At 32.8% G+C, this 18,038-nt stretch overlaps 1 protein-coding gene across 1 annotated transcript in view; it reads left to right on the top strand.

The window, feature by feature from the left end:
- The window catches only part of LOC108767149 (uncharacterized), a 9,319-nt gene extending 685 nt beyond the window's left edge, over positions 1–8,634 (top strand). The window contains exons 2-6 of the mRNA XM_018516878.1: positions 881–1,005; positions 2,043–2,267; positions 7,453–7,588; positions 8,016–8,145; positions 8,548–8,634. Of these exons, the coding sequence (XP_018372380.1) occupies positions 881–1,005; positions 2,043–2,267; positions 7,453–7,588; positions 8,016–8,145; positions 8,548–8,633 (702 nt within the window). The 3' untranslated portion in view covers position 8,634. The remainder of the gene's footprint in view (positions 1–880; positions 1,006–2,042; positions 2,268–7,452; positions 7,589–8,015; positions 8,146–8,547) is intronic.
- The last annotated feature ends 9,404 nt before the right edge of the window (positions 8,635–18,038 follow it).

The following is an 18,038-nucleotide window of genomic DNA, read 5'->3' as shown; positions in this document are numbered from 1 at the left end:
TAACCAGAAAATTCTGATTCGTCCATTTTCCACCAGAGTTACTGTTTAACCCAACCAGACTATTTTTCTCAGTGTATTATAAAAATATTATATAATGTAGTAAAAGCAAATAACAAAAAATAACCTAAATGTAGGCTAATGAGAGTCAGCGCGAGCGAAGGTGCGCAATAAATCTTCACAAATAAAATTTGTTACTTCATATGATGTGTTGATCTCATCTTTATTTAAAATATCGACATCTTGAACGTTTCGATTCTCTTTGGAATCTTCATCAGCAAATTTCTTAACCAATTAAAATTTCAACGATCGTCCGATGTAGAGTCACTCGCAGGTTGCCAGAACTGTAGTGTTATCCACACGATCGCCAAATCTCATTATGGAACCTTGGATAATATATTAATATTCGCACTAAACTCAAATAACATTTTATAATACAATCGATGTAGCTTTGTTCAAAATTCGTCTACTCTATCTGGAGTAACGAGTAATTTAAAAGCAAATATTATCTTTCAATAAAACTATTTTTTAATTTACTTTCTGTTAGATATAAAACGTCTACGTCAGTTTTTCGAAAGTGAATTATATTTATGGCCAAGGATGTATCTCTCCTTCGACGCGACTCTATATTAATCTCTCGATTAGACGTCATATGATATAACAGATCGTATATCGCCGATTATTTTTACTTAGCTAGGTAAATTAGTAATCATATTTAAGACGATGAAAAGACGAAAGAAGTTGAGTCGAACAAAATCGCGACTAAAAATAAAAAGCTCCAATCAAAATTTAAGGAGAATTAATGTTTGCTAGAAATATTAATTGCACCCTGTTACGAGTGATGTTTTCGAGTGGATCGAATAACTGTGAAACATTGTTCCAGTGTTGGATAACGACGCCCTCGTTTGTGCAAAAACTTTTCCGACCGCCGCAAGACTGCTCGATCTGCCAGGATGTTCAACAGGTTGACAAACTCTCCGCCGTCGATCCAACGATCTTTGAACAACGGTACTAAAACGCGATCTGCGTATTGTTAACTCAGTAATTCATGCGCGGCAATCGTCCATTTTGAAACGTCGCTCAATAACAACAAAAATTCATTTATTCTCAATTTATTTACAATATGAAAATTATCCTTATCCTTCAAAAGAGATTAAAGTTATGTCTCACAACTATTATTCGTAAAAATCTAATATATCATTAATCTTGTTATTTATTGTAACAAACTGAAATATAATTAAATCAATTCCTGTCTTAAACATTATTTATAAAAAAATATTTGTCTATATTATTAATTAATTTCGCCATTTAACACTGTTAATAATAAAATATCTAAAGAATTAATCTATTTCTCTTACTATTTAAAAGAAAAGAACTTAATTTTTATACGCAGAAAGAACAATTTTGCTCAAGTATCTGAAAATTTAATTACAGTAGAAAAAACTTTGTTCAATAAATCAAAATTTTACAATAACAAAAATTTTATTAAAATGTATCAAACAAAACTAATTTTGTACAAATTAAATTGTTTAGTTAATTATTAAACAAATATTTTTGTTTTTTATAAACTAGAAAAATGTATTTTACAGAAACAACTAAGTTCCTTGTTATATAACAATAAAATTTAGTTATTATTAAAAAATATAATTTAACTGAACAATTTTGTAGGAACTAATTTTTTTTCTATACAATGTGTATCTAAAAATAATTTTGTTTAGAGCTATTAAAATAATTATGTAGGAAACTAAGGATGATCAATGTTGCTAAAAGTTTTAACATTCTAACAATCAGCTTGAGTGTCATACATAATTATTTTGAGTTTAACAGAATTATTTTCAGATTTGTGTCTATAAGTAAATTTTTAAATACTTCGGTAAAACTGTTCTTTTCGTGTAGAAATTAATTTATCACACAGTCATTATTTGTTAAACGATCTTGTAATTAAATTATTTACTTACCCGCGACCCGTTTAGCAATAATATATTCATACGAATTTAATAATTCAATATCTCTCTACGATTGATCTCTACTTTACTTGTAATCAGCTACGCGTATTCAGGGAAGCCAGTGGTGATAAGCGACGCAATGACGAATTGGACAGCACCTACAGTGTTCTCCTTTTCGTTTTTCAAAACGCTCTATCACGGAGAGGAAGCGAATTGCCAGTTTTTTCCATACAAAACGGAATTTCGGAGTCTGCAGGATGTTTTCGACATGAGCGCCGATCGAGCCATGATGGAAAAGGGTACGACGCCTTGGTATGTCGGATGGTACGTAAGTAGGAATCGTACTTGACTTTTGAATACATAAAGGGGGGCAAAGGGCATTGTTGTTGAGATTCTGCAGTCTCTTTTTCGTGGTTGTAATATTTCTCGATATTTTCGATCACTGAATTTTTTCCTTTCTACACTGAGAAAAAAAAGTTGTTAATTTGACTAAATGCGTTTCGTAAATTTAGTTTTGTAATGATTATTTAGTTTAATATATTAATTAATTAAATATATTAATTAATCTCAAATATTTATACATTTAGATTAACAAAATCTTTAATTTAAAACATGTTATTTGTTTAAATTAACAAATATTTGTTTGACAGTCCGTGACCGCTATATTTAGTTGAATCAACTAATATTTTTTTGAAACAGCAACTTTTTTTTCTCTCTCTTTATGTAAGTTTTACTTCTCAGTTACTAAACAAAGTTAGTATAACTGTTCACCAACTGCTAAAAAAATGCATAAATTTCTACGAAAAATTCTAGCAACTAGTTTGAGTTTTACTGTAATTATTTTAATAATTTAAATAAAAATTATTTTCAAATCTGTGTCTATAAAAAAATGACGTTGTTATCAACATAATTATTTTAATTAAAAATTTTATTAAAACTAGAGTATAACATATTTGTCTCATTAATAGTGTTATTAAATTAACAAAATTATTTACAATTAAAATAATGCTGATGATATAATATAATTTTTTATAGTTAAATTTTTTAGATACTTTATCAATCCCATATAGATAATTTTTAGACGGACCTCAATAATTGTCTTTCGTTCTCAATCCAAAATTATCGGAATCATTTATTGCTATATATAAGACTTTGGAAATTATGAATCCAATAAACGCATTCATTTAATTTTCATTTGTGTTCCACGCAAAGATAAAGTTTAATAGAATAAATACGACGATGATTTTTTCCGACGTAAAATCAGTGTGTCAATAAAATTTTCTTGAAAGATGTTTCTTCAAGAATAAAGAATAATAAAAGTGGGAACTATTACGAAATTTAAGTAACCATTTTTTCAAATTGGTAGTGAATTAATAATTAATTTTTTATGAGCACGTTATGATCGATATAAACGAACGCTTGTCATTTTTAAGCAATTTCATAACAATTATTAATTTCATTATCGGAAAACCGTTCGCAACAACATTAAAATAATCGCGAACGAAATAAATCAGTCGTGCAAATGTAAAATATGGAATACGCACACCGATCGACGCACCGCCGCCGTTGCAGCATTCCTCCGCAGAGCGCGCGTTCTGCAAGCATAATTATCGAAAATATAGAATATCAATTAAAAATTGCCGTGCGGACGACGAATAAATAACATTTTACTCGGGCAATTCGTAATTGTCATTTTTCCGTTGTTCAGTTCACCGAGAGGCGAATGCGAGACGAATGCCAAAGCGAGTCGCCAATTATTATCGCGCGACGGCGCATCGAATCATCACGGGCAAATTAAACAAACAACTCATGTACGAGCCGGTAATAAATGAATCTGCTCGCCGATCGCGATTGCTATTTTTTTTTTCGGACCAGCACGTATGTACTTAATTAAAGCGACGACACCAACGCTCGTTGCTTTTTGCAACGATCTCTAAACAATCGCTCGACACTCGCGGTAGTTTGACATTTCGACGAATTTAATTAACGAGTAGGGTCTAATAAAATTACGGCTAATTAACGCGACGCGATAATGCCCGTTTATTCTTTACGCTCCCGTAACGGTGAATTTTTAATTAGGTGTAGCGTAGGACCTCAATATTACCGAAATCTGCCAACTGTGTTACGTACAATGTAATGATCGCCCGATACTTTTCTCGGCATTGCCGATAGTGTTCGTTTTATGCGATATTTAACAACGGAAGCCCAGGTTTAGATAATCTATAATTCGCGTCAGGAAATCTAGTTCGCGTCGCAACATTCTATTTATATTTTAATAATAACAATAATAGCTTTTTGAGGTACAATGCTATAACAAGGTTTATAGGAACATATAATACAAACGTAGTATTAATAAATGGTAATAAATAGTAATTAAACCTCAAAAGGGGTACGACATCAGCAATAATTGCTGCTTTTTGGACTAACCTTGGCATAACACATATAGAATAAAAACGAAAATAGACATGCATAAATATGTTTACAAAAGCAGAGGGAAGAGGGACAAAGCTAGTACTTATAATAAACACACCCAGTACAAATTACATTTAGAGTGCGATACAGTGCAACGAGAAACGGAATTAGTAGACGTAAAGTACACATGTTAGCAGTTTGGAAGGAGGAAAGACAGGAAGAGGAACGGATACCATTAGGCAAAAGATTAAAGTACCTTTCACACCTACATAAGAAAAAGTGTCTTGATATTTAAATGTACGGTGGAGGGGATACGAGAGTAAGGAATGAAAACGTGGTAGGAGCTGTATCGGAATGAAATTCTTTAGGTGCAGATTTATTTCAAAGATACGATGGAAAACCATGACGAAGAACATTTAAACATTAAACAGCACAAGTGCAGAATGAAACGCTGATAAATGTTAAGCCATCCATAGGCTTAAAACGATGCCAATGGTATCAAATGAATCGAACTTTTTGTCACCGTACGTAAAACAAAAACGTAAATTTATATGTATTTTATATGCATTTTAAATATTTTATATAAAAATAATTTAATTTATATATAAAATATATTCAACGTATATTTGATAACAAATTTATTTTCTCATTTTTGAAATATTTGTTGCATTACAGAGAACGTAAAAATTATAAATAAATAAATAAAAATTTTAGGATAAACAAAATGTTATTCCAAAATAGAAAACAAATTATGTTATAAATCTAAAGTAGATCTAATTTCGTAACTTAAATATGAGAGACGAGGCAAAGATTTTTAATATATACATCATAACGTTAATTATAGCATTAATTTCGCGGTTTTGATCAAGAGATCAACTACGATCAATAATCGTAGCAAATGTAGAAAATGCGATTGCAATCACTGCCGATTATTATCTAGGTTAACCTCACCCGAAGATGATCGATCGTGGAAATTCAATTGTACGAGTGATGCTACAGTCGCACGGAGTTTACTTGATAGAACTGTCGAGATATATTGCGATGATTGTCTAATACTTCCTGAATAAATCACGAATATATCGATGATCGAAATAATCCTTCGCGACGATACTAAGTTCACTTTACGGTTTGCAATTCAGATTTCTGATTACAGTTCCAATTACAATCTTATACATCATGTGTCTCGATGTTTATATTTTAATATATATTTCGCATGTATAAAAAATATATATCAAAATATACAGCTCTGACTAAAAATAATAAGCATTTATATTTTTTTCAGTTATCTAGAATTCTTTTATCTGAATTATTACTTATTAGTTGCCGACATTATACATAAATTTAAAAAGTTTTTGAAACAAACATACAGTAATTATCATAAATTAATTTTTTAGTTAAAACTTAAAATAATGATTAATAAGATGCCTAATTGTTTATCCCGGGAATTTTATGACAACTTCACACCGATGCTACCACGGGACGTAACTTCTCTTCGCGATCGTCACGAGGTCATCGGGAAATTTTCACTGGGCACTACGCGATCGCTCAACGATCAATTATTGTTTCGATCGACCGGAAGGTTCGCTGAGAAATTTGCGCTCCAGTAAATGGATCAATCGGTCGGGAGGTCGGAATCCGGACGATTCCGAAACGGGCGGCAAGCTTCGGGGCTAAACGGCCATAAACACGTCGTTCGCAGATATATACGTACATATCTATTGACGGAGCCATCGATCGCGACGATATATGGTAATTGACGCGCACACGCAATTAACTGGCCGGTTGCTAAATTCCCGATTCGTGTGTTCGACGCGACTTCGGCGCAAGAAAGAGAGAGAAAGACGCGCGCACACCGCAATTGCGCCAACGCTCTGAAGTTAGGCGCGGAGAGGGGCACAAGCGTGTGACGAGGACGAGCGAATCAAAACAAAACACAGGCGCGCGGCTACATTCAGGCAATCGGAATTCGCGTAAACTTGCAAAATATGCAGTAGCGTGCGGGACAATATTTTTGAGGGAAAACAGTGTTTATCCATGAAATATATATATATTTTCCTCTGCGCTATTAATATTTAAATTTTGTTACGCTAAATAAAGCGTTGGTCTTTTGTTCTCCCTTGATTGTTGTAATTGAAAAAAGTGAAAAGCGGATTATTTCACTAATGGCGATTCTACCAGTATTATTAACTTGTCTCCGTTTTACTCTATATCGATTGATGTTATTAAATTTATTCATATCTTTCGTCTTCCTTCTTAATTGTAATAAATAGGTAAAGCGAAAAGCATTTTGTTAATGATAATTTTCGCAATATTATTTCTTTATGTCTAGTACGCTGTTCGATTAATGGAATATTAGATGAAGGAGAAATTATTAAAAAATGATTAGAGAGAGATATATCTCGATTTTTATACCGATATTATTCCTTCTCTCGGTTATTATAAATGACAAAAGTGGAAACTATTTTATCAGTGACAATTTCTTCGGTATCATTATCTTATGTCCGGAGTCTACCTACATCAATTAATATAATATTAGATTGAGAAGAAATAATTAGAAAATAACTGGCATTTAAAAACCTGTACTTAACTGACGACGTTGCAATTAATAAGAAGTTCTTTATTCTTATTTTTTATTTAAAGAGCTTCTGAGGGTTTCCATACGAAATAAAATTAATTACTTTTACCTGTTATCTGAGACACTTAAAAATGAAGAATAAAAGAGTCATTGCATTAAAATTTAAAATTATATACATATTTTTCTACAAACACGAGAAAAAGGACAAAACTGAATAATTAGATTTACAGAACTTACGTATCTTGTGAGTTTACGTATACTAGCCTGCGAGTATTTTCACGGCTTCCAACAGTTCCTCGAATCATTAACGTTGATGTACGATTTCGCTAAAAGGCTTACGAAGAAAATTACATTTCCAATGTCATGCCGATGTTGAGAAGCTATCGATAGAGGATCTCGATGAGATCAATCGATGAGTTTCGTATTTTCGATAAAATTATCAAAGAAGAAAAATTATCTTAGTTTTTCCTCTTATTACTTTGTTTTTTTATAATGCTCTCTCATTGTTTTTTTTCCTCTTAGGAGCAATTGCGACGAGAAAATTGGCGTAATATTAAGGGAGCATTATCAGAGACCGTATTTTCTTCCCGCCACTGCCGAAAGCAAGAAAACTGACTGGATTTTCATGGGAAGCAATGGCTATGGCGCACCGATGCACGTAGGTTTTATTCAAAATTATATGAGTTTTTTATACGAGATAACAATTGTGTAATAACTCTTTAAAAAACGAAGAACGATGACTCAAAATTACTTTTTGACATTAAATACACAATACATTTCAATAAAGATTTATTAATAAACTTGTGTTATATATTTGAAATAAATAAATATATGTAAAATAATACATAGGTATACGTGAAAATGTTGCATTTTATTTAATCAAAATTAGTTACATATTCAATCTCTTTAATCTCTTTTCTCTTTCTTTCTTTAACTATAAAATATGTTTCCTAACCATATTTGTATTTATACATAAATATATTATTTATATGTAAATATATTCAACTTTGAAGTATGCGCTTGTGTTTAAGTATACGGACGACTATCATTAATCGTATATTTTGAAAATATGAAATTTTTCCAAGGTGGACGATGTGGATTATCCTTCCTGGCAGGCGCAGATAAAGGGTGAAAAATTGTGGATTTTAGATCCGCCGAGAGAGTGTCACTACACATGCAAGAGGCTGGAAGTGATTGTGCATACCGGAGAGATAAGTGAGAGCCACACGATATATGCCAATAAACAATGATCGAATTAATTGTAAAATTAATTACTTTCCTTGTTTAGCGTTAAATGTGGTCTTCTGATCGATAGTTGCATTCAATGTTATTCCGAATTGTTCGCTCACGTTTAACGCTAAAATGCAGGGCATGCGGATATCGCTTATATCCTCGAATTGGAGCAAAAGAATTATTTCACTCAACAGTGTTTAAAATAAAATCATTGATTCAATTTTTTCTCGAAAATATATAGAGAAACTTTAGAAGAAATATTTCAGAAATAATTGCGATAACTAATAAAATTTACTTTTCATATTACTTTTATTATACATTATATTGCGTTTTTAATTTTTTTTTTTTTACATTGTTCTGATACATTGTAATTTTCAATTGCAGTCGTCTTGGATACGAATCGATGGTACCACCAAACGAAAATCATTTCCGATGACATGAGCATTACTATCGGAGCTGAATATGATTGAAGCGAGCAAAGTTCGAAAACTGATTTAATTATATGACAGATTATGTAACGAGAACAATCGACAAAGAATTTGTTATAAAAAAGTCTCTGTGTGCAAATATACAGAATAATAAAATGTGATAAGAATAAAACGCACTGTTAATTTGTACATTTAATCATCATTCATAGAATATTTCACAGTTGAACGGAAGCGCAATAATTTTGCAACGTTATATGGTTAATTATTTATTCTACCTCGATATTATTGTCATTCAATCTGTCGAATATTTGAAAAATAAAAGGAATTAATCCTCGTATGAATGTACAGACAAAAATATAAACTAATAAAATAAAATATGGAAGGCATAGAAAGAAGTATGTTCAATATTTTATCATTATTAATATATAACAATTACCATTATTAAAATATTTTATAGCTAAAAATGAACTCGAAAATTTTACTTGCATTCTGTAATTAACTGTATTATTTCAATTCATTTTCTTTTCTTTAAATAAAAATCATTAAACTCTTTAGAACAAATCGAAAATTATTTAATAAACCGTTTCCATTTTAGTAAGTTACATAACTATATTTTTAGATGCTACTTATTGATAAAAAACCAATCTATTTCTAAAGTTATGCTCTTAAAACTAAATGATCCATTGGAATCTCTTATTGCTTTTTAATTAAATGTTATTTATATATTGAAAGAACGATTTCATTAAAGTATCTAAAAATTTAGCCACATCTGAAAATAATTCAGACCACTAAAATAATTATGTAGAACGCTCAAGTTAGTTGCCAAAATATCAAAACTGTTTATAGCATCGCTTATGTTTGAAGGTCCCACATTATTTTGATAATCCAGTATATATTTTACCTATTAAAAAAAATTATATAACAAAATTACAAATCTTTATCGAGAAATATATTGTGTATTAAACGTCAATAAATTTTGATAGTCATCATTTTATGATATTTTCAGATCAGCAACCAGCTAAATTTTTAGATAAACGTCCCTCGACGAAATCGTTCTTTCTATTGCACTTCGAGCGAAAGGCTTCCAATAGGCTTGACCAAGGTAACCCCATACTCTGTTAGCCGCCGATACGCTCGTCCCCCGTGACGTATGCCCACGAACGTGGTCGCGTGCGAAGTTCTACGGTTCCCCGTGTGCAATACGTGTGTGCGTGTGCTAATCACGCTCTCGCACGAGGTAAGCAAAGAGGAAACGGCCCCCGCGCACGGCACGGGCCCCTCATGCAGATGGCGAGCAAGACGGGAGTCGCACCTGGCGGCAGGTGAGCTCCTACCGTGGGGGCTACCTTCATCCTCCATTGCGGGAAGGAAAGGGGGAGGGGGAGATTCGAAGGGGATTCCCCGTTTGACTACCCTATAAGTGCGCTAAACGTGACTCGGTCCCTGTCGTCTTATATATAGGATCATATGTTAGCCACTGACTGGCATTATTAAAAGGAAGGATAGAGAGAAGAGGAAGAGGGAAGAAGAGAAAGAGACATCAATGTTTCTTTGCCAGACCGATAACGGACGATTGCGCAAAAGTCCTACTTGAAACTTTTACGCACGCAAAGTTTTTTAGCTTTTTTAGTTTTCTTTGATCTAAATGTCAAAATACTTCGAAGCAGTACATTGATTACGAACGCGAGTAGTGATTTTACTAATGATATTGATTTAAATGCTGACTTAAAAATTTGAATAAATAAATATTAAGTTTATTATATAACAAATATTTTTTTATTATACTTTTCTATTATATGATACCTTATTAAGTTGTATAAAAAGAAAAATGATGCATACTGCATGTTAATGCGTAATAATTAAAAAAAGTTATCTTTATTAATTTGCACTAATGTAAAAATGATATTAGTGTATTTAATCGTTATACATTAGTTAAGGAAATGGTATTTGCACTTTCAGAAATAAGTATTATTAAAGACAGTATAAGACGATAAAATGAAATTAAATAAAATTAGGACATTTAGATGGATGTGAAATATTAATGTGAATTTAGTTAGACGAATCTACTAATAATAATGATCGACTATTATCGTACATCACGTAAATTCTATCAAATTACGAGGAAACGATACTTCTTCTTAGATCGTAAATTATGTTTGCATAAGAAAGATTCATTACATTCAGTCAATTACGTGACTCAAATTATGTTTAATGACTAACAGGAAGTTATAAAAATATATTATACGAATGAAGAAGTCCTCCTTAACTGAGAACTGTATAATTTTTGTTTTTCTCATATTTCCTCGTTTGGATTTACTTAAACGAATTCTTATATTTATGTGATTATTTACAGTAAGATAAAAACAAATTTACAGAATTATTTGTAAGATACACAATCTTTATTTAGGTTATTTTATGAAATATTACATAAAACTTTCAATGAAATAAATCACAACATAACGAGTCAAATAAAATTTTCTCTAATCACTCAAAACGTGTAATCCCTCTCGGTGACGCTGTCATTTCTATTTTCTTTCATCCTGATGGAACTGTTTATACTTACGCATCTCCAAAGTGATTATTAAGGGCTCTGAAAATTACAGAGAGATGGAGGGGATGAAGGGAGGAGGGAGACTTTGACATCTCTCTGATGTATCGACGCCCATGTATTACATGTATACACGCTGCTCCAGTTACGCCAATGAGTACGCCTGTATATCGTTTGTGTTAATTACACGGAATAGCATATCTCCACTTTCATGTCCGATCTGACGTCTATGATCTATAAATGTTTGTAGCAATCACTAATAAGTAATATCGACCAGGGAGGAGATCCGCGAAACGCGTCTCAAATACGCTCGAGAATTATTTGATTACAGAAGATGTAAGTCTCAGTTAAATCTTGAACAGTTCTGTAATTTATTTAGCATTTTATATTTTATTTATCCTTAATTTCAATGAAATTATTATAATTGAATTATCAAGTTACTAAAAGTAATAGCTTTTCCTTAAACGTAGCACGAAAAATACAGTACATACGAGAAGCAACATTCCAATGTGTTCATAATCGAACACATATACAATAAAGAAATCTTTTGAATTTCTGTCAGAAATTCGGTCTTTGTGAAAATTTTTGTGTTGAACATATCCAAGTATTAATTTAATATAATATGATAGCGTTATTAATAATTGATATTCAACATTTCTAAGTTTTAAAATAATACAATTTATGAATAAATAAATAATTAATGTAAAAATAATACATTTTAAAACGTAAATTCTGAGATAAATGAATAAAATGTGTTAATTTAACATATCATAAATATTAATTTTACTGTAACGTTTTAATATTGTAAATGTTAAATTTTCTGAAGAAATATTTCGCAATTTGCTTAAAAATTGTCATTGTTATATTTTCAGTGTTATTTTTTAATATAATATTTGTGTTACTTTCTAATATATATTCATCTTATAATAATATTAAAAGAACCAAGCGATAATTATTGGCCATTGTAATTTTTAAATATTATATTTCTCATCTCTAAAAGACAGGATTAACATTACGCGATATTTTTCATATCACAGATTTTAAAATTCTTTGACTTTTTAATAATTATGTCTTTACATTATGCGACGAAATTTGGTTTTCCGTTAGTGTCTTAATTTTTTTATTCACAGTAATTTATCCGCTTTAGTCCTTTTAGTAAAACGCCGATATCTCTAGTGTTAAATTAACGCAAAAATTTGAGTGGACCGTTTGGGCCACGTAAAATATGTTAAAAATACAAACTTCCCAACTATGTACCGTAGAATTTTTGTCACTATTCGAAACAATTGAAACTGTCGAGACTTATCTTTTTCTGTTTTAGTTTATCTTTTTATTTAGCTAGACAGCTTCGCGTAAAAAAATACGCCGAGCTTTTTATTTTAATAAAATGATAGGATATTTAATTATATACGACACGACCACTTTGATGCACTACTTTTGTTGTTAGCAATCATCGTCCAACCGAGTCTGTAGAGTCCCATAATGCGAGCGTAATACTATGCACAGAGCGGAGTGATGAAATAATTATAGATATCGATTTCCATAAAGAAAGTGTACGGCGACGGCGAGGGAAACGCGAGGACGTGCATCATCTGCGTTCCGCGCGTTCGGCGGGTTAACATCGGTGTGGAAAAAAAGAGGAGAGGAGAGGAAAAAAAACGCGTTACACATCGTCACGAGCTCAGGACCGTTCCGCCCGTTTTATCGCAGCGAAATTCGCGTTAAAATAGCGGCGGGAGGAGGACGGAGTCGCGGGCACGAATATCGTCGCGTATTATCGCGATATCGCGGGGAAGGCCGCGGGCTCTCTTTCGATTTAATTGCATTCCGCGGGAACGACGAGCGAAAAGCCGATACATCGGGACCTCGTTAATTCGCAAAAATCATCCCGGCCTCGCGGAGATCTTTTTGCGCGGATCGAATTTCACGCAACCGTCGCAATCGGCGGGAGTTTTTGCCCTCGAAGTCGTGTCCGAGGATTCGCAAAAATTGCAGCGATCGCGCCGCGGCGACTTTTCCTGCGATTCATGAGAATCGCCCTCATTTAAATTCCGCGACGGTATCAATTTTTAGCGTGTGTCGCGGCACAATCGAAATCCGTAAATTTTTCATCCAGTATTTATTTTCGATTTTGCACGATCAAAGAATTACGTGTGTGCAGGGTCCTTTCACGGAATGCGCGATTTATTTCAGGTATTTCAGGGAAATTGCGAGAACGTTGTAAAATTGGAAAAGTGGGTCGCAACATTAAAAGGAGCGCCGCTATTATTTATGAACGGAGATTTCGCGATGGAGGTGGGCTATATTTAGCCCAGGAGAGTTTACACCCTTACGGCGGTCTCTCGCCTGTTTGATGTCTCCATTTTCGTAAGGGACAATAGATATTCTCCCCTACGCCAAATAGAAATAAGCGGTGGGAGTAACTATGCGATAATCAGAGCGTGTTTCTCGCGGATCGATCCGATTCCTAAGTTCCGCCGTTTATGCCATCGCGCGGCGAGTTTCCGACGCGACGATCGAAAACCGGATTTAAATCTCACGGCGAGTCTCGTGATTAAGGACGTATCGGATCGCTCGAGCTGTTGTAGCAAACGTAAAGAGGAAATTATTGTTTGTAAAATTGCGATGTGTCTCGCATGATTTGTGTTTAGTATTATTTAATGTTATTTCAGATTTGCGTTTATACGAATTAATTCATTAATTCCTTATAAAGATGACTAAGTAAGCTAAAATGTCTCATCTCTTTATATTGTATTAAAATTTATTATTAAATATTCATCTTACTTACTCGTTTATAGGCTTTTCTTTTTATTGTTCGTATCAGATATATGGACTCTGTAAAAAGTGACTGAAATTGAAAGCATATACTTTCTGTATAAAAATAAATGTTATATTATAAATATGGGACAGTTTAATAAGGTTAATGTTTATATCCAACAATACAATTTTATAGTTTAGAAATTTTCTCGTTTTATCTTCATTATATTTTTTAAAAATATATTTACTTATTACTGAAATAATTTTTGATCCAAATTCTAAATATATTACCCTTATTTATAAAAATATTTATACTTTGAATAAACTATGTATATACGAAAGTTGTATTTATAACAATTTATTTTTCTTGAATAACGCGTTTTTATTTACTTTATTTATTATTATTTTTATTGTTATAAACTAAAGTTGAAAAAGCAATGATAAAATTTTCAATTTCTTTCGTAAAAATACTGTAAGTATTCAAAATAATTTATGCAAAGTTCTATTGCGATTCAGAGATTAATTACAAAGATTTAGAAGAAATAAAAAATACTTTGTTTACTTACTACTATTACTATTCTTATATCAGCCTGATTCCATTGTTGGATATCGGCCTCTTTCAACCATTTCCATTATACATAGTTTTTGGAAGAAAGGTATTTGGCATTAAAATGCCACGCTTGCCATGCTTGTTGGCAAGTATATATATCCACTGATATATGGAATCTACAATTTAACGGATCCAAACGGTGCTGGTGATCAAAGATCTCTTAATCATCAGATGGAGCCATCTTCGGCTTCTTAAACGTGAAAAATCGCGTATGTGGACGCAGGTGGGATCTACAGATCACGAGTCAGTGGCAAGCCGCTCGACGCCTCTCGTTTATTTACAGAACAACTAATTTTTGCGTTCCAACGTAACTTTACATAAATCGTCTTGAATGCTTACAAGAACTTATACAAAAAAATAAAAATTTTTATCATGATTCTATAATACACTTCCATATATTTTTTTTAGATATTATAATACTTCTTATTGAAAAAAACTTTTAATCCAGATGATGAATCGTCGCTAAATTTTTAAATATTATTTTTGAGTGCCATCTATAATAATCTGTACTTTTTTCGTAACTTTTTCATTATTTTAAAAATATATGCGATACATCCTATATTATTTTCTAAAACATGTCTACTATTTATTGAAAAAATTTTTTATCCAGGTCCTAAATCACTACAAAACTTTAATAATATACAAAACTTTTTGTATTATACAGTGTAGAAAAATCTGTATTACTTGATATAATTTTATTTTGTTAAAAATATGTTTAATATATTTTTAACCATTAAGTGGGTAGGTGGGAACAGCCACAGCACCTTAGGTATAATTTTACCCAAAATCTTGTTTCTAAAATGAAAAAGAAAAATTAGTCAGATATGTAGAAGGAAGAAACTTCTTATTTTTACATTCCTCTATCACATAATACAATTATTCTTACAAAAACTGGAAAGTAGTAATTAATTATTCATTTTAAGTATTGTTGACTGCTTTTAATATACAAAATAAATAATTTTCAGTATTTTAAATTGGATTTCTGTTAAAGTAAAAATTCAGCTATAACAAGATATAATCTGAAAATAATACTAAATTTTAATAAATATTTGTTTGAATAATTTTAAGTAAATATTTATTAAATGCAAACATACTTATTTAATACAAAAACTATTAATTTGTGATTCAACTATAATTTCTTTATTGAGAGTAAATATTTATTTACTGTAAATGTTTACTTTGCACTATTCAAAGAAATATGTATTAAGATTTAATAAATTTTTTTTAGTATATCAGTAAAAAGTACAACTGTAAAATCAAAATTTTTTGAAGGTGTCTATGCACGCCACCTATCAACTTGCTTGTCTTTTAAACTACCCACCCTACTTAAAGAGTTATAACAACAACAGCGACGATTGCGCGGGGGAAAGTCGATGTCGTCGTCGAAGCCCTATGCAACGCCGAGTCGTCCCGCATCGATCTCACGCGCGTGAATTCGTGCGACACGCGTGCGCCTGCGTACCGCGCGCGCGCACGCACGCGTGTGCGCATCCGTACGCACACTTGGAAGGGAGGAAACGCGCGCGCGCGAACACACGCGCGGGAATAAGCCTGAACGTGCAAGGGGTTGGTCTCGCATGCACGTGTGCGGGGTGCGTTATATACAGGTCGGGCACATACATATCGGTCGCCGTTATATATCGATTATTTTACCCATGTGAAACTCACCCCCTCTCTACCCCGCGTCTCCGCGCGAGCGCCCCACTCGCGGCGTCGCGACGCCTCGTATAGAGCGCGATATCGACGTTACATCGCAGCTCTCGCCCTCCCGCCCCTCTACCCGTCCTCAGCGGCGAGTCCCCCACTCCTCGGCGTCGAGAAACTACCCCCCCAGGACCGTAAAATTCTGGCATTAACGAGCCCTATTATTTCCAATGCCCTCGCGCAAAATTACCATGAAGAAGTAGGAAATTCGCATTTCACAAAGTTACGAAACGTGAAAATTTTTTTATCTATAAAGATGGATTAATCTTGCATTTTAAGAATGTGTACACACAAAGCGAAACTGTGACGTAATTTATGAGCGTACGTTAGGAATTACAAGCGAAAATTCATATTCTGTTTTCTACTAATTTGTTCACGTTGCTTGAAATGGCCAAAAATGTTTATACTTAAAATGAAGTAATACATATTCGGATGTTAAAAAGGGAGGAAGCAAAAATGCTGAGTGCAAAAAGTGCAAACAATGCAAATAGCTGAACTAGTCTACACTTTTGGAACATAAGCCAGTATTCATCGTAATTCCTTATATTTAAGACCGTTTTGAGTACAATCTTAAAATGCCAATCAGAGAAACAAAGTAGTAGTGTCTTAAGACATTACTTAAAACGGTCTTGAAAAGAGCGAAGAGCCTTACAGTAAGATATGGTACATGTTTGACATTTGGTTAGAGTAAGAAAGAGTAAACACGGATATATAACTGTTGTATAACATGTAACATATATGGTAATTGTTATTTCTCATTCATCTTGTAACATTTGTAATGTAATATATGTTACATTGTAGTTATATTGTAATTATACCCAGATAGAACAATAATTTGTTGGTATGGTGGAATATCAAGGATATTTGGTTAGCTTTGGCATCCTATGATACAAACAAATCATGTTCTTCTATCTGGATGTCATACAAGCTACATCGCAATCATATTGTAATTACAGCCAGATAAAAAAACCTGATTTGATTACAAATGTTACATTTATGAGTAGGAAATTACAACATGTACGTTACATGTAACATACGTATTACTCACATGTTACGTAACAGTTAGGGTAAACTAGGGTATTATACGGAAAAGATGGCCATAGGCCATAATTTCTTCAATAATTGATAAATAGTGCATTTTTATAGTTATTTTTAAAGATAATAATCAATATTTACAGTAGTTCATACGAGTACGCTGTGTTCAAAATAACAATATTATAAATATTATCTAATATTTTTTCTTTCGACTATCTGCAAAGTTTTGCACGTATCTGTTAAAAACTGTTATAATGTCTAATATAAATCAACGTTTCCAAGTATGTCTTGACCACTTTCGCAACATGAGGTCGAGCATTGTCATGCTGCAAAATCACTTTATCGTGTCTCTCGTTGTATTGCGGCCGTTTGTCTTTCAATGCTCGGCTCAAACGCATCAATTGCGTTCGATACAGATCGCCTGTGACTGTTTCAGTCGGTTTTAACAGCTCATAATACACTACGCCGAGCTGGTCCCACCAAATACAGAGCATGACCTTGGAGCCGTAAATATTCGGTTTGGCCGTCGACGTGGAAACATGGCCGGGAACGTCCCATGATTTTCTGCGCTTGGGGTTATCGTAATGAATTTTTCGTCCCTAGTCACAATACGATGCAGAAATCCCTTCCGTCTTTGCCTTTCAAGCAGCTGTTCACAAGCAAACAAACGCCGTTCAACATCTCTCGGCTTCAACTCGTACGGCACCCAATTTCCTTGCTTCTGAATCATTCCCATGGCTTTGAGGCGTTTTGAAATGGCTTGTTGAATCACTCCCAATGATCGTGCCAATTC

This window comes from Trachymyrmex cornetzi, unplaced genomic scaffold (genome assembly GCF_001594075.2).
Source record: "Trachymyrmex cornetzi isolate Tcor2-1 unplaced genomic scaffold, Tcor1.1 scaffold1204, whole genome shotgun sequence".
Classification (NCBI taxonomy): Eukaryota; Metazoa; Arthropoda; class Insecta; order Hymenoptera; family Formicidae; genus Trachymyrmex; species Trachymyrmex cornetzi.
Note: the sequence above shows the minus strand (reverse complement) of the source record. Positions and strands in the feature narration are given on the sequence as shown.